General features: G+C 49.9%; 7 protein-coding genes across 7 annotated transcripts; 2 read left to right on the top strand and 5 right to left on the bottom strand.

The window, feature by feature from the left end:
- Positions 1–405: 405 nt before the first annotated feature.
- On the bottom strand, positions 406–2620 carry K460DRAFT_281349 (uncharacterized protein; the record flags this gene model as incomplete). Its single annotated transcript, XM_040928484.1, has 2 exons — positions 406–1974; positions 2024–2620. 2 exons carry the CDS (start codon positions 2618–2620, stop codon positions 406–408), a joined length of 2166 nt encoding a protein of 721 aa, XP_040791924.1.
- A 1696-nt stretch (positions 2621–4316) lies between these two features.
- K460DRAFT_89711 (DNA helicase-like protein) lies at positions 4317–7238 on the bottom strand. Its single transcript, XM_040938787.1, has 5 exons — positions 6543–7238; positions 6451–6483; positions 5062–6394; positions 4805–4967; positions 4317–4736 (listed from the first exon to the last, which is right to left on the bottom strand). Exons 1-5 carry the CDS (start codon positions 6983–6985, stop codon positions 4492–4494), a joined length of 2217 nt encoding a protein of 738 aa, XP_040791923.1. The 5' UTR covers positions 6986–7238; the 3' UTR covers positions 4317–4491.
- A 232-nt stretch (positions 7239–7470) lies between these two features.
- Positions 7471–8632, top strand: K460DRAFT_394205 (uncharacterized protein; the record flags this gene model as incomplete). The annotated part of the gene is made up of 4 exons (XM_040935982.1): positions 7471–7536; positions 7710–7750; positions 7798–8475; positions 8531–8632. 4 exons carry the CDS (start codon positions 7471–7473, stop codon positions 8622–8624), a joined length of 879 nt encoding a protein of 292 aa, XP_040791922.1. The 3' UTR covers positions 8625–8632.
- Positions 8633–8863: 231 nt separating this feature from the next.
- Positions 8864–11308, bottom strand: K460DRAFT_428911 (uncharacterized protein; the record flags this gene model as incomplete). The annotated part of the gene is made up of 3 exons (XM_040938301.1): positions 8864–10677; positions 10738–11173; positions 11227–11308. 3 exons carry the CDS (start codon positions 11306–11308, stop codon positions 9102–9104), a joined length of 2094 nt encoding a protein of 697 aa, XP_040791921.1. The 3' UTR covers positions 8864–9101.
- Positions 11309–12011: 703 nt separating this feature from the next.
- On the bottom strand, positions 12012–13454 carry K460DRAFT_331243 (uncharacterized protein; the record flags this gene model as incomplete). The annotated part of the gene is made up of 1 exon (XM_040930797.1): positions 12012–13454. A coding segment is annotated over one exon (1325 nt), but the record flags the coding sequence as incomplete, so codon positions are not given.
- Positions 13455–16160: 2706 nt separating this feature from the next.
- Positions 16161–18040, top strand: K460DRAFT_331240 (lipase 3 precursor; the record flags this gene model as incomplete). The annotated part of the gene is made up of 2 exons (XM_040930796.1): positions 16161–17160; positions 17210–18040. Exons 1-2 carry the CDS (start codon positions 16306–16308, stop codon positions 18038–18040), a joined length of 1686 nt encoding a protein of 561 aa, XP_040791919.1. The 5' UTR covers positions 16161–16305.
- Positions 18041–18212: 172 nt separating this feature from the next.
- On the bottom strand, positions 18213–23150 carry K460DRAFT_404584 (uncharacterized protein; the record flags this gene model as incomplete). Its single annotated transcript, XM_040936748.1, has 9 exons — positions 18213–20194; positions 20241–20698; positions 20745–21002; positions 21053–21161; positions 21360–21989; positions 22035–22430; positions 22482–22674; positions 22726–22749; positions 22800–23150. 9 exons carry the CDS (start codon positions 23148–23150, stop codon positions 18213–18215), a joined length of 4401 nt encoding a protein of 1466 aa, XP_040791918.1.
- Positions 23151–23221: the final 71 nt, after the last annotated feature.

Below are 23221 nucleotides of genomic sequence, written 5' to 3'. Positions count from 1 at the left end.
AATCCTAGTCAGTCTCGCTCGTAGTTGACTGGAGGCGGCATTCGATCAACAAGCTGAAAAAAACCGATCAGTCGGGTTAAACAGCATGAGCAAGAACAACATGATAACAATAAAGGTAGTAGAATATTCGACTCGCTCGCATTAACGCTCATAGACCAAAAACCTAACCCACATATAAAAGCGCAAGAAAAAATGAACGTGCGTCCAAGCATATCAACAAAAGAAAAGGATGCATTTGTAAAAAATGGAGGGCGGAAAGAAAAAACGCCCAAAAAAAGAACGCCCACGCTGGGTATCTTACACACTCAAAAACAATGCCGATGATAATGCCCAACTAAAACAGTACGCGCGCTGCGAAAAAAATGGAAAAATAAGAATAAAGCAATCCGCCAAGCATAGTGCCTTTCAAAACTGATCCCGGCTCCTCTTCTCGCGTGGATGAAAGAAGCCACTCCCACCGAACCCCTCCTCTTTCGGCGTAGCCCATACATCTGGTGTAGCAACATCATCATAGCAGCTGCCCTTGGTGCTCCTCTCGTCAACACCACGACGTGGGCGGCCGTCGTAGTCGCTTTCGCTTTCGCTCTCCGTCTCACTACGGCTAAACTTATTGCTCACGCTCGCGCGAACAGTACGCTTGCCGGGCCCATACTCGAAGGAGCCGGGTCGAACGGCTCGCGGCGTCAGTAGGCGGTCCTCTGTACTCGTGATGAGCGTGTCGGGCGAGGGCGTGGGGTACGAGGGCGAAGTAGCGGTAGCCGAGGCGATGAGTTTGTTGACCAGGGCGTGCAGATCGGAGATGTCTTGATGGAGGGTGCGGACTTGCTGTTCCAGAGCTTTCCGGGCACCTCTCTCATGTTTCAGCGCCTCATACATGGACTTTAGGGCTTGTTTGTTTGCTTCTTCCCCGTCACTGCCTGCGATTGCAGGATGTGTCAATACGGGTGATGTGGGCATGGGGTTCAGCGTGTCACTGCTCGACTGGTGGTTCGGTTCTTGGTGTATGCTTGTGGAGCGGGAACGTGATGCGGATACAGAGCGAGACGAACTGCTCCGGTTCCGGGTACGCAGCGTCTTGGGTGGGTTTTCAAGGATGATAGTTTGGCGATTGTTGCGCGTTGACATGCGGCGCACGGAGAACTCGATGTTTTCAAACTTGCTCTCAAGAGTCTTCACGCGAGCTTCGACGGATGGCCGTTGATCGCTGCGAGGAGGTGGAGGTGGAGCAGCTTCCTGCGGATCTGGAGCGTTCTTCAGGTTACCGAAGTAGTGCGCTGCCAGGGAAGGTTGGACGTCCCTTTCCGTTGCCCGCTCCCGATCACCAGCCTCAAGCTCAGGCGTTTCCAGCTCATCTGGCTCCACAAGCGTCGCGCTCATCTCCATGACTGGATCGGACTCGGGTCCTTGTATCACAGGCTCCTGCATATGCACACTCCGAATCGTCTCCACTGTCTTTGCAGTTTGAGGCCTACTGTAGACGCTTCCTGACATGTAGCTCTCCCTCCAGTAGCGAATCTCTGCACTGCGCCTTCGATCAACCGATGCGCGACCCTTGACGAGATCACGCAGAGCACTGGCGCTTCTCGACCGGCGTTTTGATTGAAGCGGGGTCGTTGCTTGCGTTGGACTCGATAATGCTATCCCAATGCCTGGAGACGGCTCAGGCTCCTCATCCTGTCTTTCTTCCCAGGTTGAAAGTCTGTTGCGCGATTCGTCTAAACTGTGTCGCTGAGCGCTTGCGCTCGGTACGCTGGGTAGTGTTGCTCTCCGACGGCCGATATCCGGCCTTTGCATATCGAAGGTCAGGTATTGCTGGGGTGGACTAGCCTGTGGGGCGTTGACATTCATTGGGAAAGGAAGGTGCTGGCCAAGTGGATGTAGAGGTCTCAACTCTTGAACTGGTAGGTCGGAAATCCGTGATCCGTTGGTCGTCTTCTGTGCTCGTGGTGGCGACTGTTGTAGCATCCCAGGATCCTGTTTAGTATCAGTCCTGGTTTCATTCAACTTTACTCATTTAACCTACGCTGTGATGGTAACTGTGGCCTCGGCGTACCGTCTCATCCTCATGCTCTTCATGCTCATCTCGGCTTTTTCGTCCAAACATCTTCCGGAAGACATTTCGAAGCCCGCTTTTCCGCTTCTTTTGCCCCACCTTCGTGACACTCTCCGGCGTTGACCGCAGTGGTGTAGGAGAAGAATACGAGATAGGCTGGACAACACTTTCCTGTGGTATCTCGTTCACTTGTCGCATTTTAGGTGGAGATCTTGAAGGCTGGCGCTCACGCAATTCCTCTCTCAGCGGCGAATCGTGCTCGACCGGATTTGATCTCAGAGCTGATGCCTGGTCTGGAATGCCTGGTGGTGGTTGTGAAGGTTGCGGTGGTGTCTGTGGTCTTTGCTCCTCCTGCGGTGCATCCTGTGGCTGCGACAAAGCATCCAGCCCACCCTTCTCCGCAAACTCCCTCTCTTCCTCCTCGTTTAGCGGCGTATCCTCTGTGATGGGAATTGGCCCACTAATTTTGAGATCCCCTCTCCGGATAGCCTCAGCCTTCCAACTAGACCGTTGCAACGGAGTCTGCGCGCTCATATCGGCGACAACGAAGCCTTCTCGTGTAAGCATCGAGTGCGAAGTATGACTTTCTATGGTGGACGAGGTGGGCATGTGATTATGCGGATAAGATTGCGCTCACGCAGGCGTTGCAGGGAGGAACCTGGTGAGCTGATGATTCACGCTTCTCATCACCACTGTACAGACGGATAGCTACAGATAGCCAGTACACATTAATAAAACGAGACCTGCAGCCGTCCGTTCCAGTAGCCCCAATACCCGATGAATGCCGAGGAAGATCACTGGAAAATAGCAAGCAATAGAGTTTGCGAAAGAAAAAAGCTTTGCGAAAGAGCGACGACGGAAATAGTAAAACAATAAGGGTGCCTCAGGACAAAGAAGGGGCGGAGAAAGAATATGTATCAAACGGCCAGGCCAGCAATAGTGTCATGAAGCTACTCGTGCTAGGGTACGTAGCGGCGGGGAGTGGGCACGGGAGGGGAGGCTATTATTGATGGCGCATTTGCGAATCAAGCAATATGGCCGGCATGGTTCGAAGCACACGGATGGGGTTGGTTGACAATATAAGGGCATGAGAGCGGGTAGACGGTTGATGAGCGAGGCCGAATAGACGGCCTGGCTTGCTGTTGGCCGCGTAGAGGGGGGATACAGCGTGTGCGCCACTGCGTGGGCTCGCTGGTTTGACGGCTGCACGTCTTTGCCAAAGCGGTACGATGCCTGCAATCGATACGACCCACAGGCCAACGACACACGGTCGTAGGCGCCTCGGTACTGTCCACATAGCGTAGCGGACGGGACCCCCATTAGACATCTGAAACGCCAGCATCCCAGAACATGCGCCGACCTGTGGTGCGCTTTACCTCAAGCATGCATGCCATGAAGCCAAGCTGCATGAGAACAGCGGTTGAGAGCGCCGCGCCCCCCCCAAAGCATCCACGAGTAGACGAGATTCCATGGGTAGCGAGACTGACAGGCACACACACACTTGTCATGGACCTGGGCCAAGGGGGCGTGCACATGCGCTGGTGCGTTTGAGAGCGAGGCGCGGCCAAGCGCGAAGGCGTTGAGGATTGGGTGCATGCGGCTAGTGATGACATGAGGGCCCTGGTGGTTGCTGTGGACTGGAGAGAAGCGTGAGGAGGTGGTGCAGTAGTAGACGACCCAACAGCCCCAGCATCGTCAACAAGAGGAGCAGAGGAGCGTGCCATCTGTAGTCAGAGTGTTGGTGCGGGGGCTGCTTTGATTGAATGGAGATGAGGGGAGCGACGTGGCCGGCACAGACGCTGTTGAGGTTTGAGGTTTGAGGTTCTCAGCTTCCCACAGCTATCGATAATGTAAGTCGTTGCGCCATCTATTGGAGCACGACTCGCCTTCTCCCTCGACGACGGCATACATACACACTACCTATTCAACTCGGATTATTGGGGGACTTGGCTTTTTCGGTTCGACCTGCCGCTTACATTGTAGTAGATTACACCTCAACACGCTCGCTCCCCGCGCGGCGTTGGTGCGTTGGTGCGGTTCCTGTCTCGACCTGCTTACCACCTGACGCAGGCTACTGCACCCTACCATGAGCTAAATCACTTCGCATGCAAGCTGCAGCTTCGCACAATTTTCAGCCGCTTAGCCTTGCCTGTTCCGCTTTGTACCACACTTCGCTCAAAGGGAACGCTGCCACGCACATGTTACAAGTAGAGTTGTGCCTGGTGCTCATCCCCCACCCCGTTCGTCCACGTACACATCACTAAGATTAGGGTAACGCAGATCCGCATGCTCTTCTAGAAACCCCATCCACGCCTTCAGGAATTTCGAGCCCCTGAGGTGCACGTCAGCATGCTGATGCTGCTGTGTAACGGTTGTGATCCAGCGAAACGGTGTGCTGAGGGGTTGGGGTACATGACAGGGGAGGTGCCTGCTGCCTGTCACAGTGTGTGCACGTTTCGTAGTGCATTGTCCTGACGCTGCAGAAGAGTGAACCCGATTCCCACGCTTTCGGGTGTGCCGGAACGGACCCAGAGGCCAAGGTAGGCTTGGGCTTGTGTGACCAAAAAAGCCGCAAGAAGCACAATATGTTGGAAAAGAAAAGGAAGAACAAAAGGTACGTACTTGCTGATGGTATCCGAGTCTCCAATCACACACAGATGTCGCCTTGGGCGTGTCATCGCCACTACACCCTTTCATCAGCATGGTTTCAAGCAAAAAGCACGTCCGCAAGGGTCCTTCGGATCGACGTACCATTGAGTCTCCGCTTCTCACCCAGGAAGCCCACTTCTCGGTCCGCATTACTTCGAACTGTGCTCACAATCACGGCTTCCTTCTCCCGTCCCTGAAACCCGTCTACGGAGCCTAGTTCAATACCGGGATATGCTTCTTTGAGCATTCCAGCCAAGAGTGCGAGCTGTAGCTTGTTAACCATGGATCCAAATACAGGGAGCACAGCGTAGATCTATGCGCGACGTTTCCGGAACTGGCAGGGGGTTAGAGACGCGTACCTGTGCGTTGTATGGCGTAACGACCGCAATATCCTCTGCTTTGACGCCCGCTTCGATAAGGTTCCCGACGTGCATCTTCACCAATGCCGCTTCTGCTTCGTTTGATTTGCTGTCTCCGAGGCTCATGCCTTTGCTACCCTTCGCAACCGCATCATCCTCAGTCTTTTCCGGGAAGTCACCCCCTTGCGTATCCCAGAACACCAGGGGTTCTTGTGTGTCTTCCGTATCCTTAACCTCGTACGGGAGGTCTTTGAGTAAACGGTCTTTGACGAAATCAGCAGCCACAAGTTTCGAATCATATAGCTCGTCAGACGGAAACCGCATAATCTTCTCATGCATGCGGTATTGTGTCGTTAGCATGCGTTTTATGGGTGATCCGTGCAACGCAAGTAGGCGATCGAAGAGCGTTGTCTCCAGCGTCATCTTTTCTGTTGGCTTTCCAGAATCTCCCTCTCCAGCCTTAGTAGACTTATCCTTGCTCTTTGTCATCTCCTTCTTCGCCACCTTCGATTCTTTCGAGTTAAGCGACTTAATGGTAGGCGGAAGCTGTAGATGATCACCCGCAAGCACCAGCTTGGATGCTCTGACCCACAAAAGCGGTACCCAGCATTGTGCTTCCAGGGCCTGACTCGCTTCATCAACAATGACGACGTCGAACTCCTGCCCCTTGAGATGGAAGCCTCCTGCACCATGTAGCGTTGCGAGAACCACCTTACTCCCACCAACCAGGTTGTTGACACACCCCTTCTCTCGCTCTCTGAATTCCTGTCTCAGCTCTTTCAGCTCGGTGTAAATCTGGCGTCGCTCCCTGGCGTTTCGTGTCTTTCGGATGGACGCTTGCTTATCGTCCATCTCTTTTCGAACATCTTGTACCAATGCAGCGGCTTCCGATGTTCGCGTAAGAACGTCCAAAGAATGGTTCAATACTGAAGGAAGCAGGCGTGCTGGATGGCCCAGGCGTACCATAGAGACTTTGTGAGATGCTAGTCGCTCCACGATATTGTCTACTGATATGTTCGATGGCCCGCATACTAAAAGACGGAGCTTTTGCTTCAGCAGCTGTAGTATAAGTTCGATCAGGGTATGTGTCTTTCCCGTGCCCGGCGGGCCATGGATCAAAGCCACTTCGCGTGATGCCAGCGCAAACCTTATGGCCTCCTTCTGGCTGTCGTTGAGTGATGGATCGTTCCATTCCAGCTTGTAGAGCGGATTTGAAGGGTCGTTCAGGTCTGACGGTAGTGGCGTGGGTGAGCCTTGTCCGAAGAGGACGCGCATGAATGGCGTAAGCTCTTGGTCTCCGAACTTTTCAAGCCGGGTCATGGTCTGGTTCATTCTATCACGTATGAGCATCAAGTTTCGAGATAATAATATATTTGGGCGAAGACGTACCTTTTGTAAGTAACGTCATTCGCCAGCTTGACTCTAGTATATTCATCAGCCTCTTTGCTCTCGCAGCATCAAGCCATCCTATAAAGACTGACATCCATAGCTTCCCTCCACTGGGTACGTCCGCATCCTCCTTGTCCAGCACAACCTCCACATTCTCCCTCTTAACCCTCAACACCACGCCCTCGACGCCCTTGTTCACCAACTCTTTCTTCTCCGTCTTCTTCGCACTGCCGCTCGGCTGGTCTTGCACCCCCACGATATCTCCCACTCGGATACCATGCTCAGGGATATCCGGCTTCTCGCCTTTGGCCACGACTGCCGGATCCAATCCTAGCTCGACTACCGTCTTGCCACCGAGACCTGTCCGCATGGAAGACACATTGAGATTGAGGATGGCAAGACCAGCCCGAGCGAGCGCGGTAGGCGTGTGCGAAGAGAGAAGCGCGTTTGTTTCTGAGAGTTCGGCTTGGAGTTCGGCGTCGAGGAGCGTGAGCTGCGAAGCTGCGAAGGAGGGTATATCTGTGGGCTTCGGCATAATTTTCACGCGTAGCTGAGATCAGTGGGAGAACTTTGTGTGAGTGGAACGTGATTAAGGGCTGGTGTGGGAGCAACAGCGTATGGTGGGATGGCGGGGCTTGCGCTGATGTCGCGCTTAAGATCTTTCGCAGTGCCTTTCCAGCCGGTGATTGCAAAGCAGAGTTGATCTTGGTGTTATCATAGCACCGCGAGCTTGAAGAAGCCGTGAAACATTGTGCAGCTTCGCAGAATGGTCGTCATTATCGCATGTGTTAAGCTGTAGAAAGCAAGCTCGCCGGTCGCGTCACTGTTGGGGTCTGCGCCTGCTAGACCGAATTTGACCTAGCTTAGAATGATCTCCAGCTAGAACTTGGCCTGAATGTCAACATTTTCTACAAGTGGAACTAGTTCTACTTTACGTGTCTGTTATAATTCATACTGCTAGGTATATTGAGCGTATCCGTGTTTGTGGTGGCAGCCTGTGTATTGTCCTGCGTGGAGAAGATGCCTCCTACAAACCACTCGTATAGTAAAGTTGAGAGACAATACGAACTTCAAGTAGACTGGAAGGTAAGAGACAACATAAAGTGCTTCTCTGCCTTTACTTAAGGCCCTGAGATTAGACGGACCTCCGGTGGCTACCACTAAATCCGCTCGTTAACCTCTGTTCGTCGTCAACACCAATCATCTAATTGCTCGACTACTTGAACCAATCCTGTTACTCACTTATACTGAGAAGGCAGGTAGCGAACATGGAGAGGGCCGAGTATGCAGATATCATGAAGTAAGTCCTACACACCATCCTTGAGCTACCATGATTAACGAAAGCAGCCTGGGTACAAGCGCATTGCTCATCCTCGTGGGTGGCGAGGAGGACCAGAAATACTTCCTTGTCCATGAGAACATCATTCGCGGGTCTTCTGCGCTCATGCAAAAGATGCTTGATGCCCCATGCAAGCATCCGGAGAAGCGTATCATTCTCTTACCTAAGGACGAACCAGCGGCTTTTGCAATCTACTATCAATGGCTCTTGACTGGCAAAATCCATACGAAAGATTCGACACAATATCTCGAAATAATCCACCTCACTCATACCTGCATTCTAGGACATAGATTGCAGGACGTCGACTTCGTCGATAGTGTACACGATGCCATCCTTCAATATAGCACTGAGACTCACGACAACAAATTAAGGGCACTCATCGTGGCAGGCGCGTTTCTGTATCTTGAAGCACCTGAAGTCGCTAGCACAAAGAGTTTAATTGTCGACATTGTAGCATGGCTACTACGTCGTGAGGACGCCACAGTCTCCGAGATGCAAGATCTGTTTACCTTGGCATACGATTTGGTGGAATCGGAACCTCATTTTCCCAAGGATGTCTTCCAAGTCGTCGCTTCTATGTGCGCATCTCAGGATCGAACACCCTTGTCGCTGGAGGACGGCGAGGTGTACTGCAAATATCACTGTCACGGAGAGAATAGCATATGCTATAAGAAGAAGATCAAAGCGTACGTTCATCTAGTTATCACGCCTGTTGAAGACTGGGCTAAATCTTTGTCCTAGATCGATTGGAGTGTCTGAAGAGACCGACGCACGGTCTACAATGCAAGCTCGAGCAGACCCTGCCGAGCACCAGGTCGAGGACCCTATCGAGTAGAATGCCGGAAAACTCTTCGAATTGGAATTGGACACGCCAACCACCTAATCATCGAGGAGCATGACGACCTGACTGGAGGGGATGACTCGTCAATATGACTTCTCGTTTCGGACGATGAATGAGTTCCGTACAAGCAAGAGCCTAAGGACAAAAATTAACCAAGGAAGTTCGCTGCGGAGGTTCGATAGTACTTATCGGAGCCCTTTGGTACCCCGAGGTTCTCACGATGATGGATCTGAAAAAAGAGATCGTGTCTAGCGGCATTTATATGGATATAGGCGAAACATCAGCTCTTTGCATGAATGATTGGATGTGCGATCATGCTGAACGAGAAAGACTAGACATATTTCATTGAACTTGTCATTACTTTAGACAAGAAAGGGGTTGAACTTGTATAGGAGGCATTCCATACTACATTTCGTATTTGTGATAGGTCTATGATGGCAACAATGCCAATCAGACAAACTTAGAACATACTCACCAAGAGAAAGCTTCAACATCCAACTCCCAGACAGCACCACCCTCCCTCCCTTTCCGACATACTATACTCCTCACATTGTCGCATAATCCGCCGGGTCCGCAAACAACTACACCGATTCTCTTCCAACCCTCAGCCTCCTCCTTTTCCAAGGTACTGGTAACATCCAATCTACCGCCAACCGAGACTTCCTTTTCTCTCAAGCCCTGAAGCACGTCACTAAGATCATTAACTAGACCTTGCCCCGACGCCTTGACACTCCAGTATAACTTTACGTTTGGATGGTGTGCGATGAAAGGGAGTATCGCTGTGATGCCGATACCGCCAGCGATGAGGATGAGACGGTCAGTCTTCAAGACACCGGATGTAGAGTTGTTAGGGTAAGGACCATCGAGTAGTGTAAGCAGTGAGGCGTGTTGGTTCAATGCTTTTGTAAGACCAGCAGATTTGCGGACATACAGCGATATGCCCGCTGTGCTGCCACCGTGTGTCTTGGGTCTGGTGATGGTAGTAGAAGGGCCCTTCTTCCCGATGGCACCGCTCTTCTCAATGTCTTCAGCTGAATGTTGGGACCCAGAGGATGAGCTGGAAGCCGTGACGCTGTGCCCACGCGACTGCAACAGAGCAGTCGGGATGCTGGAGAACGGGTGGTTCTCCCATGGTCGCAGTGGGTTGAGCGTGGGGAAGTAGGCATACGTATGCCTCCCTGGCAATGCCTGCCATCTCACGTCCTTCACATCAATCCTCACGATGTCCTCCGTGATTTGCGTAACCTCTGCCTTCCGCCTACCGTTCTTCAGGATTCGCCCCACTCTGATAATTCGGTCAAAGAACCACACAGCACAAGCGGCATAGAGCCAAAGTTCGTATCCCCATTTCCTAGTAAAACGGATCTCGACATGGTACCATGAGCCAGCTATTACGAATATCGCCATGATAATGTGAACGATGAGGAAGATCTCGTAGGTCATGCGGCGGAAGTAGAGTGTTGAGATAACGACCATAATGACGCATGCAACGGTTGCAACAATGCCCCAGATCCAGTAAGGTTCTTTTTGCTCGGCGCCTACTTCACCTCTTCTCTTGTACAGCATGAACTCTAGTATCGAGTGTAGGATAACTTGGAGTGTGAAGACCCGAGCCACCCATCTATGTAAAAGTAGGTACGTCGAGTGACTCCAGTTCGTGAGCCATAGTAGGATGTTGTTCCGACCAGCCAAAAGAATAGTAAGCGGAGCCAATGCAAACGCCAGTACACCTGTCCGCGAGGAGATATACGCCATAATTTCTTGCCAGCGATCGTCGAACATTGAGTTTGCAGGATTCTGGAATGAGTGATAACCAGCAGCCGTTGCGATGATATTGAGAATCACAAAGAAAATGATGTACATCGTCTGGCCACGAGTGGGAGCGTTTCCAAGCGAGAATGGAAGGGCGCGAGTATGGTAGGTTTTGATGAGGGAGGGCCATACCATGCGTGGTTTCAGCTTGTCGATAATACTGGATCCAAAGGGAAGGTAGCCGAGAGCGGTGATGAAGACGGGCGTGGCAAAGCTGACGACTAGTAGGATGATACTAATCAAAATCAGCATGCGTAAGTTTAAACACCTAAAAGCTTTTGGAGGGCATTTGTACCCATATTTCGTGTGATTGGTTTCAGCGAGCTCGAAAGCCTGCAACGATCCACGCGCAGACTCCCAAGCCTCAGGGTCATACAGCGCAGTAAAATTCAAAGCTTCATCCTTTCCTAGTGTTCTAATCGGTAGTAGCCGTCCCTCCATGTGGAACAAAGTCTCTTGATACGTCCACTTCGGCTCCAGGTTATTCCCGCGACTGTTTTTCGTAACTCTTTCAGCCCAATATGCCTCTAGTTTGAACTTGGGTATATCTGTGCATGTTTGATTGATACAGTAAGCGAGGGTCGTGAGCCAATTGGTGTCTTGTGCATAGCATTCTGGAGTTGTAGCACTGCTACCGTGGTGACCTCCCCCATTATGGTTCATAGAGGTACATTCTAGATGAGCGCTTGAGAACTGATCCCGACAAGCAAATGCGCAATTGGGTTGGTACACTAAATCTTGTTAGTGTGCGAACTCACTGACGATTCGAAGTCGGAGAACTTACTGGGAATGCCATATCCGACAAAAGCTGAGGCTGTACTAGATAGCGTAAGGCCCCAAAAGCCAAACGATGATACAGTTCTCATGGTTTTTGTGTCACTAGCGAATGGAAATTAAGGTGACTGTCAAGTTCCAGGGTGCAGTTCTGTCACGCTTGCTATATATTCGTACCAGGTTGTCGGGATCCACTCCAAACTCTCACGGTAGACAGGCTGCGTGATCCACTCGGGCGCTAGTTCGCCCAAGGGACGCGTTCTAGCTATAAACTTGCTCATATTAACACTAACATGTGCACGACCGCGCCTTACCAAACGACTTTCGCTTGGGAAACTTGCTCACTCCTTAGAGCCACCGGGCCGGGTTGTTATCATATCGAGCAACTAGCGAATCAAGGAAAGGATATTAATTAGCAAGATTAAACGAGCATTTTTCTCAGGATAGGAAACTAGCTCACCTGCATACGTCCGTACTTGGCGTGGCTTGGCGACAGGACTCGTAACCTCATTCCATCTCGAGAGCTTACGGAACGAGTTGCAGTGGAATAAAAGACATCTTTCTGATAGAGGTCCTCGTTTAGCTATGTTTCTACTCTTGCTGTTTTGTTGCCAGGCTGGACTTGAGGAAGCAATAGCCATACAGACAACAATTTACTAAAGCCCCTACGCCCCAATGTTAAGCTATCGCCGGTTATGTGGGGCCACTTTGATCGAACGGTAATTCAGCCATACACTGTGACACAAACAGTGGTAGTCCATGATACCGTTTGTCTCCCACATGAGTCTCGTAAGGGTAGAAAATGGCGATGAGCATTAGCTAGCCCCTGGATATCCTTCGCGTTGTCTAGATCCTTTTGATTCTCCATACTTCGTTCCAGTGCAAAACGCTACAATCTGCCAAATATTCTCCGCTACCTCCCCGTATCTTCAAACCGCCCTACGCAATACCCAGTATAATTGTACAACCAATACCTCTCTTCCAATAAGGCATTATGCCCCGAAAATCCTGCTACTGGTATGCTTGAGTAATTCTGCTCCAGCCAAGTCTTGTTCACCTCCACCCGCGACGCCAACCCCAAGAATGGTGAGTTTGGTAAGAATGATAAATAGTTGACAAGATGACGACACTCTAGCTGCACTATTGGCGGTTCACTTGAATATAGCCCAGTAGGAGTCATGTTTGTCTCAATACTCGCGATGACAATCAAGACTGAAATGAATCCCATAAGCAGCACAGTATAGACCCTATACCATATTCTAGAAATGCAAGGTAGAAGCGTGGTAGTGGTCTGGCTGCGGAAAAAAAAGTAGAAGGTATATAGTACAATAGATATAGTGAGGAAAACGAAGTAGAAGAGGCCGACGAGAAAGGAGGTCGTGGTGTATCTAGACTGCTGGCCGCGGCCAGCCGGCATAGTATATGCAACGGATACTCCCCAGACACCTCCGAGGACCAGGAGATAGAAAACACGAAAGATGCGACTGGAGTAAGAGGAGTTGGGAGATCTGAAATGAGCACCCAGCGGGAGAGGCGTCACCAGGAATGGGTCGAGGGTGTCACTTGGGTCTATGAGTTGTATCTCATGTTCACTGATTGCTAGGTTCGGGAACCGTCGTAAGAGCATATTATTCAAGCCATCGTCCCGTGGAGAATAACCAAAGTCTTCGGTAAGCCAGGTTGCAGCGCAAAGTCGTAAAAGCCCCAAAATGGCCAAGGGTAAAAAGAGCATATCCACGCCCATTCTTTTGACGAAGTGTAGGGTTGTAAAGCCGGCGAGTGTCCCGATGAGCGAGTACAACGCTGCTAGGCCCTGCAACGTTGTGATTATAGTCTTCAGCATCGTCACTGAAAAGATCCGTACTCGCGTGAGTTCCGGACACCGCGAACAGTGCGGAGCAGCGGTGAATACCATGTCCTCCCCACCATCCCATCCCTTTGCCGTCCAGAAAATGGCGTTGCTGGCTGCGAGGTCATTTTGGCTCCAGCGAGTGGCGCGAATCCGCCGGTCTGTGATGGCGGCGTATCGCCAGATGATTGATGTTGGGTTATAATGGCAGAGATGCTCGTGCCACTTAGGGCGACTGGGTGAAAGATATGATACTGGGGGCGCGCCGGAGGCAACGTGGGCGATTAGTGGGGCGAGGCAAAGCGTAAATAGGGAAACCCATTCTGGGAAGCTGATGCATTGGCTGTTGCGCTGCAAAGGCGCAATAAAGTACTCGTTTGAAGACATCGTGATATCTCTTCATGGAATGGGTAATATGAACTGAGCATACAATGGTTGAAGACTGAAGGCTGAGGCCTGGAGGAAAACTACTTTTACTCACAAGTCTGCGTCACCTGACCTTTCAACGCGCTCGTCAGCTACTATTCTTTGGTGGGGTTTGCAAGGTGAATGGTCAGATGTCGCCAGGCTGGACCCCACTGAGGCGTTGTATGCTGCAGATAAGGCTTGGATTTGGGGGCCGAATGTGGGATGGGTCGAACTTCTTGATCTCACACTTTCACAACATTCTCAACCACGTCTAGACCATCTATAGAATTCTTTTGTCGAGCTATACCATGCTTGAGCACAACAATACTGGAAACGGAGACACTCAAGTACCTTCACAGAACCAGCGATAGCTCAACTAGAGCGTAGGTGCTTTGGAAACCCTCTTATACCTTCTTCCTTTCTCGATGGCGCCACTAAAACCCGAGAAGAAACTCGCGGCATGCCTAACGTAAGGAGTCCAGTGTGGTAGCTCGTTTGGATCGTGTGGCTGTATCGCGAATCTCCAGAGCCTCCAGGACGGAAGCACTATTAGCGCTGTATAGCCAATCTTGATCATTGTCGAATTGGAGGCAGCCTCTATATTGAAATTTAATCGATAGAAACAAAGAAGAAGAGTGATATAATTACGACGTGTGCTTATGGAGTTCTAAAAGTAAAGTTGAAAGATGCTTACTTGCTACTACAAGTGCTTACTTACCCCTTGGGTCGAGGCCTGCTAGAACTAAGAGATCTGACTTACTATCCTATATAGAATCATGCTACCCACAACGCTTGATTATCAAACCGACTAAAGAATGTCGGGTTTTCATTTACCTTGTCGGGAAGAGCATGTTTGATGGTTAATGAGGGATAACAGCTACGTCTTTAAAATTAGAGAACTGAGCCATACAGCCTTACTAGAGCAGGGTCCATTACAATTTAGTATGGATTATGGGAAGTTCGATCAGTGCTGTCTTCCTCTCGAATCAAATCAGCTACTCTTGGTAGAATGTGCGACTTGGAACTTGTGATATTTGATGTGTTAGCTGCGAGCGAAGCTGACAGGAGGGTTGAAAAGATTGACGAACAAATTAGAATAGGCAATACGCCCTCTGAAGCTTGAATAATATGTTCTTCGTCATTTGAAGGTTACTCACACCAAGTTTAGCTGTGGGGGAGAAATTTCTAGCCATGCTTCAGGGCGTGGATTTTGAAAAGATGAACCTAAACTAAACTAGTAGGACGTGCAGGTCGGAAGTGCTTGACGTCATCGATCGCGTGGCCTGGTAAGCATTGCCCGGGCCAACGATCCCACTTCTACCATGATATACCCACCATCCAAATAACAACATCTTTTGTAGTCCAGGAACGCTGCTCCACCCCTCATGTCGAGCTCCGGCAGTGTTGATGCGCTGTAGCCGGCAGCACCGTTTCGACCCACTAACGATGCAGTCCCGTAATTCTCTGTACTCAGCCACGCACTCAAAGTAAATGGAGTGTGTACTAGTTACGGCCATTTTCTCCCTGCATGCGTTATGCTTACCCTTGCGATTGTGTCACTTGTACACATGTCCGGATGCCTTTGCTCCGTCGTTCAATATTGTGTGACTTCGGGCTTGAGGTCTCTGCACACCGCGCACCCAGCGACAGATGAAAGTATTTCACACATGGCATTGGAGAACGACTGAAACTCTCCTTCTGCATTCATGCAAAAGTATGATGCCGTTCTCATGACAAACTAGCATTATATGATCGCCATCAACTGCCCACGGATACAGACCAGAAACGCAGCACCATCTAGGCTACTTTCACATGAAATGCATGTTGCAAAAAGTCCAAGATAGCAGCCTATTGCCGAGGCTTCTTTGTCTGCTCCTGACGATTTCCAGGCCAAACTTCAGCTTCACAGTGGTGAGAAATCTGGGGAAACGTTCCATCGCTACCCCGCGTTTTGACCACGCGGACCTAGTTGCTGCCCCTGAACGGAAATAACCCCGTCAGCTAAGAGAGACGACCAACGGGTTCCGGCTGTTCTCCGTACCTCGCGACCAAAATTCTAATACACAACCAGAGTGGCCGGGAAAAAGCGCCGTGCAGAATACGAAGCTTCAGTTATCTCTACATTGCTCTGCAGCGCAATGCCGTCATTATACTTTCGCTTTGCGATGGGAATTCATAAAATGCAGCAATGCTATCGGCAGTGACTGATTGCCGCAGCGCCAAATGAATAAATGTACGTGATCGATAACCTCATCGAAACCAACACAGGTTGTGATCCTTTTAACGCAACTGTCTGTACGAAGTGCCATGATTCGTCCGTTAAATTCACCGACAGGTTACGTATCCCATGACCACTCAAAAATCTATGTAAAAGCGCCCTTGGCTCGGGCGCCGAACACCATCTTTTTATAGACTAGGCTTACTTCGGGCATCTCCCCTGGCTAACTGACTATAGGTCCAGATCTGATAGGCCAGACGGCATGGCCTCCGTATTCGATAATCAGCCTAGGGGACTATTATTGCTGCTTCTCTAGAAATGGTTCCGATCTGCACCAAACTCCGGGTAGGGTGAGATTCCCGCAGGGGTATGTCTGCAACGACGGCGGACGTTGCGGAACGTGGAGTGAATAGGTCGCGAAGATACATCAGCTGGACATCGTGGACACATCCTTCGCCGATGGCTTTGCGGGGAAGATATCTCTTAGCTTGTGATATTGCACTACTAGGGAAGCATAAGTACTTCATGATGTACAAAAGTTGACAGAGCAGCTTTAGGATTCACTCTTTTTGATTCGTCATACATAGCACGAGGCTAAGACAGCACATCCCATCATGAGGGTCACAACAATTCTCGCACTTCTTCCTTTGGCTCTTGCAGCCCCAGCGCGGCTCGAAAAGCGCGCCAATCCCACAGTCATTGCACCATCACCACAAGCAACAGTGGTTGGTAGCAACATCCTTGGTGTCGAAGCCTTCAAAGGCATCCCCTATGCTCAACCACCCGTTGGCCAGCTTCGCCTCAAACCACCTCAGCCTCTCACCTCTGCCCTTGGAAAAGTTGACGGCACTGGTATCCCTAGAGCATGTCCGCAGTTCTTCTTCAGCGTCGATCCTGCTGCTTTCCCGACCAACGTTCTTGGTGTACTCCTTAATACGCCACTATTCCAGGCTGCTACCAATGCCGGAGAAGATTGCTTAACCATCAACGTTCAACGACCAGCAGGTACAAAAGCAGATGCTAAGTTACCCGTCCTCTTTTGGATCTTTGGTGGTGGTTTTGAGCTCGGCTCAACTGCTATGTATGACGGCACCAGCCTTGTCGCAGAGTCAGTTGCGCAAGGCAAACCCATTGTCTTCGTAGCCGTCAACTATCGCGTCGGCGGGTTCGGCTTTATGCCAGGGAAGGAGATCTTGGCAGATGGCTCGGCAAACTTGGGACTTCTTGATCAACGTCTAGGCCTACAATGGGTGGCCGACAATATCGCCGCTTTCGGGGGCGATCCCGAAAAGGTCACCATCTGGGGCGAGAGCGCTGGAGCCATCTCTGTGATGGATCAGATGATGTTGTATGATGGCAACATCAATTACAAAGGCAAGCCACTATTCAGGGCGGGCATTATGAACAGTGGATCAGTCGTGCCTGCCGATCCAGTAGACTGCCCTAAAGGACAAGCAATTTACGATACCGTACGTCTTCTCTTTCGAATTTATCACGCCTCCACTAACCAGCGCGAAGGTCGTCCAAAAAGCAGGCTGTTCGGGTTCCGCAAATACACTCTCCTGCCTCCGCGACGTCCCCTATACCAAACTCCTTAACGCAGCCAATTCCGTCCCAGGAATCCTATCCTACTTCACAGTCAATTTGTCTTACCTCCCCCGCCCTGATGGCAAAGCTCTCACAGCCTCCCCAGATGTCCTCGCAGCCGCCGGGAAATACGCCAAAGTACCCTTTATCGTCGGCGACCAGGAAGACGAGGGCACATTATTCGGCCTCTTTACGCCTAATCTGACCACCACAGCGGAGATTACGACGTACCTCACAAGCATCTTCTTCAACAGTGCGAGTCCGACACAGATCGATCAGCTAGTAGGGAGTTATCAAACCATCACAGAGGATGGGAGTCCGTTCCGCACGGGATTGTTGAACAACATTTATCCGCAATTCAAGCGCGTTGCCGCTATGTTAGGAGACTTCACATTCACCCTTACACGCCGTATCTTCCTCGAGGTCTCCAGCCAAGTCAATCCCGACGTGCCATCGTGGTCATACCTCGCAACCTACAACTACGGTACCCCGATCATGGGGACGTTCCATGGCTCAGACATCCTGCAGGTTTTCAATGGTATTTTGCCCAACAACGCGGCGAAAACAATTAGAGGCTACTACTACTCGTTCATATATAATTTAGATCCGAACGTAGGAAATAATTTTGGGGAGTGGCCGCAGTGGAGTAAGAGCAAGAAGTTGATTGAATTTCAGGCGAATAAGAATGAGTATCTGGATGATAATTTTAGGAGCGACACCTACGATATCTTGAAGAAGAACGTAGCAAGTTTGAGAGTGTAAAAGGAAAAGAATGACGAGGCCAGGGCCTGATCGACCAAGGACGCATGAAATTATAATGAAGATAGATGAATGTACGATAAATATGACTACAACATCTTTGCATCACTGACTGCGACCTGAAACTCCGTTTGGAAAGAGTGTGGTTCTCGAAGATTCTGTTCACTACATGGTGTCAAATCCAAGGCCCCATTGATCGTAATCGGAAGGGAGATCCCAAACCAGTGGGTTTTGTCACCTCCTGTGACGGCGTCCGTAACATCGATAATTGCTGATTGCGACGCTCATCCGCATCAGCCCTCTCGCGCGCAAGTCTAGCAGTCGAAGTTTCCAAGCTCTCGTATCCGACTGCTTCGAGTTTTTTAAAATGCATACTAGACTCACTCGGCAGGAAATTTGGTGGGGGGCGTGGTGACAAGGATATAGGTCGTGGTGCTCCAGGATCACCGTAGTCACTAGTAGGTGATGGCGCTGGGCTTTCAATACCCTTGAGATGCTCCACTGTAGAAGGTCCGCTACGACCAAAATCTATAGGAACGCCTTCAGAAGCGTAGTTCAGAAGGACTTGACCTGGAGACACGAACGGCGCCGGAACTTCGTCTCGCTGCGGTGCGTTGATCTCCCCTGATGTGGTCGCGGAATTGGCTTTGCTGGTATCTGTATTCTGTATGCGCTGTGCCATTGATCTTAGGCCCTGTTGGGTTAATTGTACGTATTGTTCCCTTGTCTGCGCTCTCGTAAAGTTGGCTCTTTCGAACTGGAGAGCAAGACGCGTAGCTTCCATATCCGGGATCTCGATTATTATCGAGGAGCATTGTATAAAGAACTTGTAAGCAAATGTACCGCGCTCTTCTGGCGAAGTAGTCAGCCGCCAGCCTGAGAGTATTTGTCCTTTTTGTAGCTGGACGCGATAGTACTGTACGAAGTGGTGCAAAGCCACCCTAGAATTTGTAGATTTTGTTGGTGGTGGGCTTGTGTTTGCGGTTGAACCACTTGACTGGGCCGATGAAGATGAAAGAAAAGCTCTTGGCAGAGGCATTGGGATGCTTGAGATTGTATCGAAGGAGGTGCCTGTCGTATCGGGGTTGTGAGCCGTTGCATGGTGAATGTTTCCAGGCGTTGATTCCATATGCTCATACTCCAGTTCACGTAAAGAAATAGAACCGCCTGACAGGTCGCCATTACCAGGGTTATAGCTGCTGGTCCTCGATCGCCAGAATCTCTCATTCATCTTTACCTGAGAGGGGTCGAAAGACCTGTGTATTTTCATCTCTCGAATCTGTTTCCACATGAACTCTTCCAAACGATCTGCCGATTCCGCCGCTCGTTGGATTACCTTCACCGATTTATCAGGAATATAGTAACTTCGACAGTGATTGAACATTGACTGAGCATCATGCACAAAACCCTCTAACGTTGGATATAGGTTTTTGTCGAGCTTCCTCTCCATTTCTTGGATTGAAATATCACCTCCTGCAATCTCCGCTGTGCCAAATGGCCATGCATCGGGGTTGGTCCTGAGCTGCTTAAAAAGACGTAGTAGTGGTTCGCGAAGGTCCGTCGTCTGTATTCGTACTTCTCTTTCATGAACCGTTTCTGACAATGGTGGTGTGTACCAAGGTTGAGCCTCAAGATAGCCCTGGAGTAGCTTTTGGTCGAAATATTGTTCCGTGGCTCGCTCTTCGTGGGGAGCGTTTTTCTTCATACTGCTTGTGGTATTATAGTCGGATTTATCAAGCTGCGTTGAACCTTTTGTGTAGCTGTCGGGAGCATCTTTTGATAAAGATCTTGCCTTCTGAGGTCTTAAGCTTCTCGGAATACCTGCAAGAGCCGCATTGTGAAATTCTCGAATGTGTCTCTTTAGGAGTTGTAAGGAGCTAAAACCAAGGGTATACTTGCACCCGGAGTGTGTGCACACGAGCGGCGGAGCATGAGACTTTTCATGCTGACCGCGTTCATCGTGGGTAGCGAAGCCAGCTAAGATACTCGAGCATCCAGGAAAACGGCACACAAAAGCGAATGGCCTGTGATAGTCATGAAATATGGCCAGTTGCGCGGGCGTTAGACCGGGAAATGAGGTAGATGAAAGGAGAACCTCGACTCTCTTTTGATGTTCCGCTTGTACGATGCTGAAGGGAGTTGGATCTGGATGGAGGTCTGATAGAATTAATATCGAAAACTCCCATGAGGGCACCCGACTCACGCGCTAAGGCAGGATTCTTGAAGTGTACCATTTGCTGATGCCGATGCCTGACAACTTTACAAAGTGCTTCATAGATATATCCAGAGTGCCTGATATGCTCCAGGCGCGGTTCCAGGGACAGTGCCGATTCTGGGCCTTCTGAAATGAAGTTGAGACTGGCATTACTAGCCTGTGTTTGATGACTCTGAATGATATCAACAAGACGATCTAAACGCTCTTCTAACTGCTTATCTGCAACGCCGTGGAGTTTCGATATGAAGGCCAGTAAATGGTCCAGCCAGTGCTCTTTTGCATATGACTGCAGAGTATACAGACACTTCCCTACATCTACCGTTCGTGAGTCATATACTGCATACTGTCGAATAAGGCCAAGGCTGAAGTTCAGGTACTTCAGACAGCTCATAGACACGCAGCGTTCCGATTCGAGTGAACTAGTAGATGTTCTTCCAAGGAGAAACCTGCACAGCATTAGCCATCTTATAAATACCTATAATGGTTTCTTACTCTTGCACAGTGAAATGAACGAAGGAAACATGACCGTCAGAGTGAGTTTGAATCAACGGCTTGCAGAGATCGAGGATCGTTTTAGGGAGTTTCGACCTTTCCGTTAGGGTATCCTGACCGGTGGCAAAGGCGATGGCGTCTTGGAGTTCAACGGATCGCAATGGACGCCTTCCGCAGATCATCCAATTTAACATGCTGTTTGCTCGCTCCCGTGAAGAAGGGCTCAGAAGCATGACGCGAGCTAGAATCCGGTCGTAGCTTTGGTTCACGTAAGTGCGTATACCGCATGAGCCGAACGTTGCACTCACAAGCTGTTTAGACTGACAGGCATATTTGCAACAGCAGCTTCAAGGTCGTTCAAATTATACGCGTCTTCTTCTAGATGTGATAACACTAATTTGACCCAGAGGAACATCCCTGTGATTGATTAGCTCTCTAGCTGAATAGCATGTACAGGAAGGTTGTACCCAGTGAAGTTGAAATGTACTTTTTCTTCTCTCCCACTGCTGGAAACCAACACACTGTGGATGGGGCCTTACAGTGTCGATACCTCCATTCATGGGGTGTAAGGTAATTGAATTTGCGGGATGATGTAGGAAAACTAGTATCACGAACCTTGAGATCTTGAAATGATCATATCTTCGGTTTTGTTGAGGATGTTGTCGACATCGGGAAAACTTTCGAACCTGTCTTGAATCTCGCGAAACCTTTGCTTCGTGAAATATCGAATTGCAATTGTAATTGCATCGTTCTCGTCATCAAGCGACACTGTTGGCTTCTTGGAAAGCTTTACTGTAACTTGCGAAACGTCACGACTGACGAGAAGGATCTTGGGTGGCGGCATTCCATTAACCGGATGTTCAAGTTGCAAGATGGCCTGAAGGACACCCTTGACCGGATTGAGATCGCGCGGTCTACCATTGCAGTCATAGTGAACACATTCGTCGATACCATCAATCAGAATCCGGGGCATCTTCAGCTGGGGCATTAGGTCAGACAGTATTTGCTGTAGCTCTCTGATTGAAGGTGAACGAGCTTCAGCAACGAATTCTTCGTAAATGTACGCAGAGAGTTTGATGTTCTGGCGAAGAATCTGAGACGCTAGAGTAGCCAGGATGAAGATCACCGGGTCCGGATGGAAGGTGCTTATTCTGTAACCGTAGAAACAATACAAAAGCGTATAGCGTCTATGTGTAGAGTAGGTGCGGAGAGATTGGGCAATTCGAGCACAAATAGTGCTCTTCCCTGCACGACGTTAGTTGGGCTAGACACCACGTTAGAAAGGCTTACCTGAGCCTGGTTTGCCTTTCAGCCATAAAGTTGATGAGCCTCGTCCGTCTTGAAGCCAAGCCTGCATTTTTTGGTGTTTCATTATCCAGTCAGTTGTGCCCGGACAACAATCATTCGTTAAAGTGTTTAGGGAATTGTCCTGGTACGACTGGCCACAGTGCGGAACATTTTCAACGCCCAACCACGCAAGCGATGCAGTCAGTTGTACAACTCTTCGATCTTTTTCTGCTCTGTTTGCTGCTTCACGAGCGTCCTTTCTCCATTGCATTGTCTCGGAAATAAGGAATGCGTTTGCCTCCTGGTCGACGAGTTTTGCGTGTCTCGACATGCTCTCTAGGATGCAGTTGAACTTCGCTTCGAATTGGCCCCATGAGGACTTGAAGAAGCACTTCCAGCCTAGCATTTGTTAGCACAATCCCGTATCGGGGGTGCTACAATATATCTCACCACTTCTCCTGAAAAATTTGTAGGCTTGTCGATGAAATTCTAGTATATCACTATACACAACAGCAAGCACTTGTTGGAAATCCGGATTGTTGCGGAAAGCATTGCTGAGGCGATCGAATCGAGGCAGGTTTTCAGCAATTTGTGCGTATGCTGATATCAGTTTCTCAAAAGCACTGATATTATCTGTGGCCAACTAAATGTTTTGTCAGTTTCCTGGAATCTTTGTTCACGAGGGAAACCTTACTTTCATCATCAACTTGATAGGAGCCTTGAAAGAAGTATTAACGTATGATTAGACATTCTTGCGACTGAACCCACCCAGATCCATGGTACATATGGTGTGCCATTGCAGAGAACCTCTACAACCTTTGAATATGCTTCAAGTCCACTCAAAAGTGGTTCAAGACGCTTCAGATTGCGAAGGCACTGCCGTGCAGCTAGCTGCTGCTCAATTTCTTTCGCTGCTTCCTGGACGTCGCGTAGCGTTGTGTCGTTGAAATCGCGTTGATCATTCTTCGATCTTTTCTGGACCGTCTTCTCGAACCTGTCGAAGCTCTCCTGGAAGGTTCTACGCGCTTGAGGCGCAAGGGTGGTTGACGAGGAGGTTGAGGAAGGGCTCAGGTGGGGCGCCAAGCTCGACGGCTGGGGTGCTCCTGTGAGACTGGCCATTGTTCACGCGTTTTCGCGATTAACCACAATGCAGTGATAGCCCAAAGAGGGAGAACGGACTGAGAAATGGG

Source organism: Cucurbitaria berberidis (assembly GCF_010015615.1).
Source record: "Cucurbitaria berberidis CBS 394.84 unplaced genomic scaffold K460scaffold_2, whole genome shotgun sequence".
NCBI classification, from domain to species: domain Eukaryota; kingdom Fungi; phylum Ascomycota; class Dothideomycetes; order Pleosporales; family Cucurbitariaceae; genus Cucurbitaria; species Cucurbitaria berberidis.
This window is presented reverse-complemented; position numbering and strand designations above follow the sequence as displayed.

What these genes read in the sequence shown, in the direction of transcription:
- K460DRAFT_89711 (XM_040938787.1), bottom strand. Translation starts at nt 6,985, where the DNA reads ATGCCGAAGCCCACAGATATACCCTCCTTCGCAGCTTCGCAGCTCACG. An exon ending in TTACGCCATACAACGCACAG is followed by an intron (nt 4,968 to 5,061) that starts GTACGCGTCTCT and finishes AACAAGCTACAG; the next exon opens with CTCGCACTCTTGGCTGGAAT. An exon ending in TGAGAAGCGGAGACTCAATG is followed by an intron (nt 4,737 to 4,804) that starts GTACGTCGATCC and finishes GAAAGGGTGTAG; the next exon opens with TGGCGATGACACGCCCAAGG.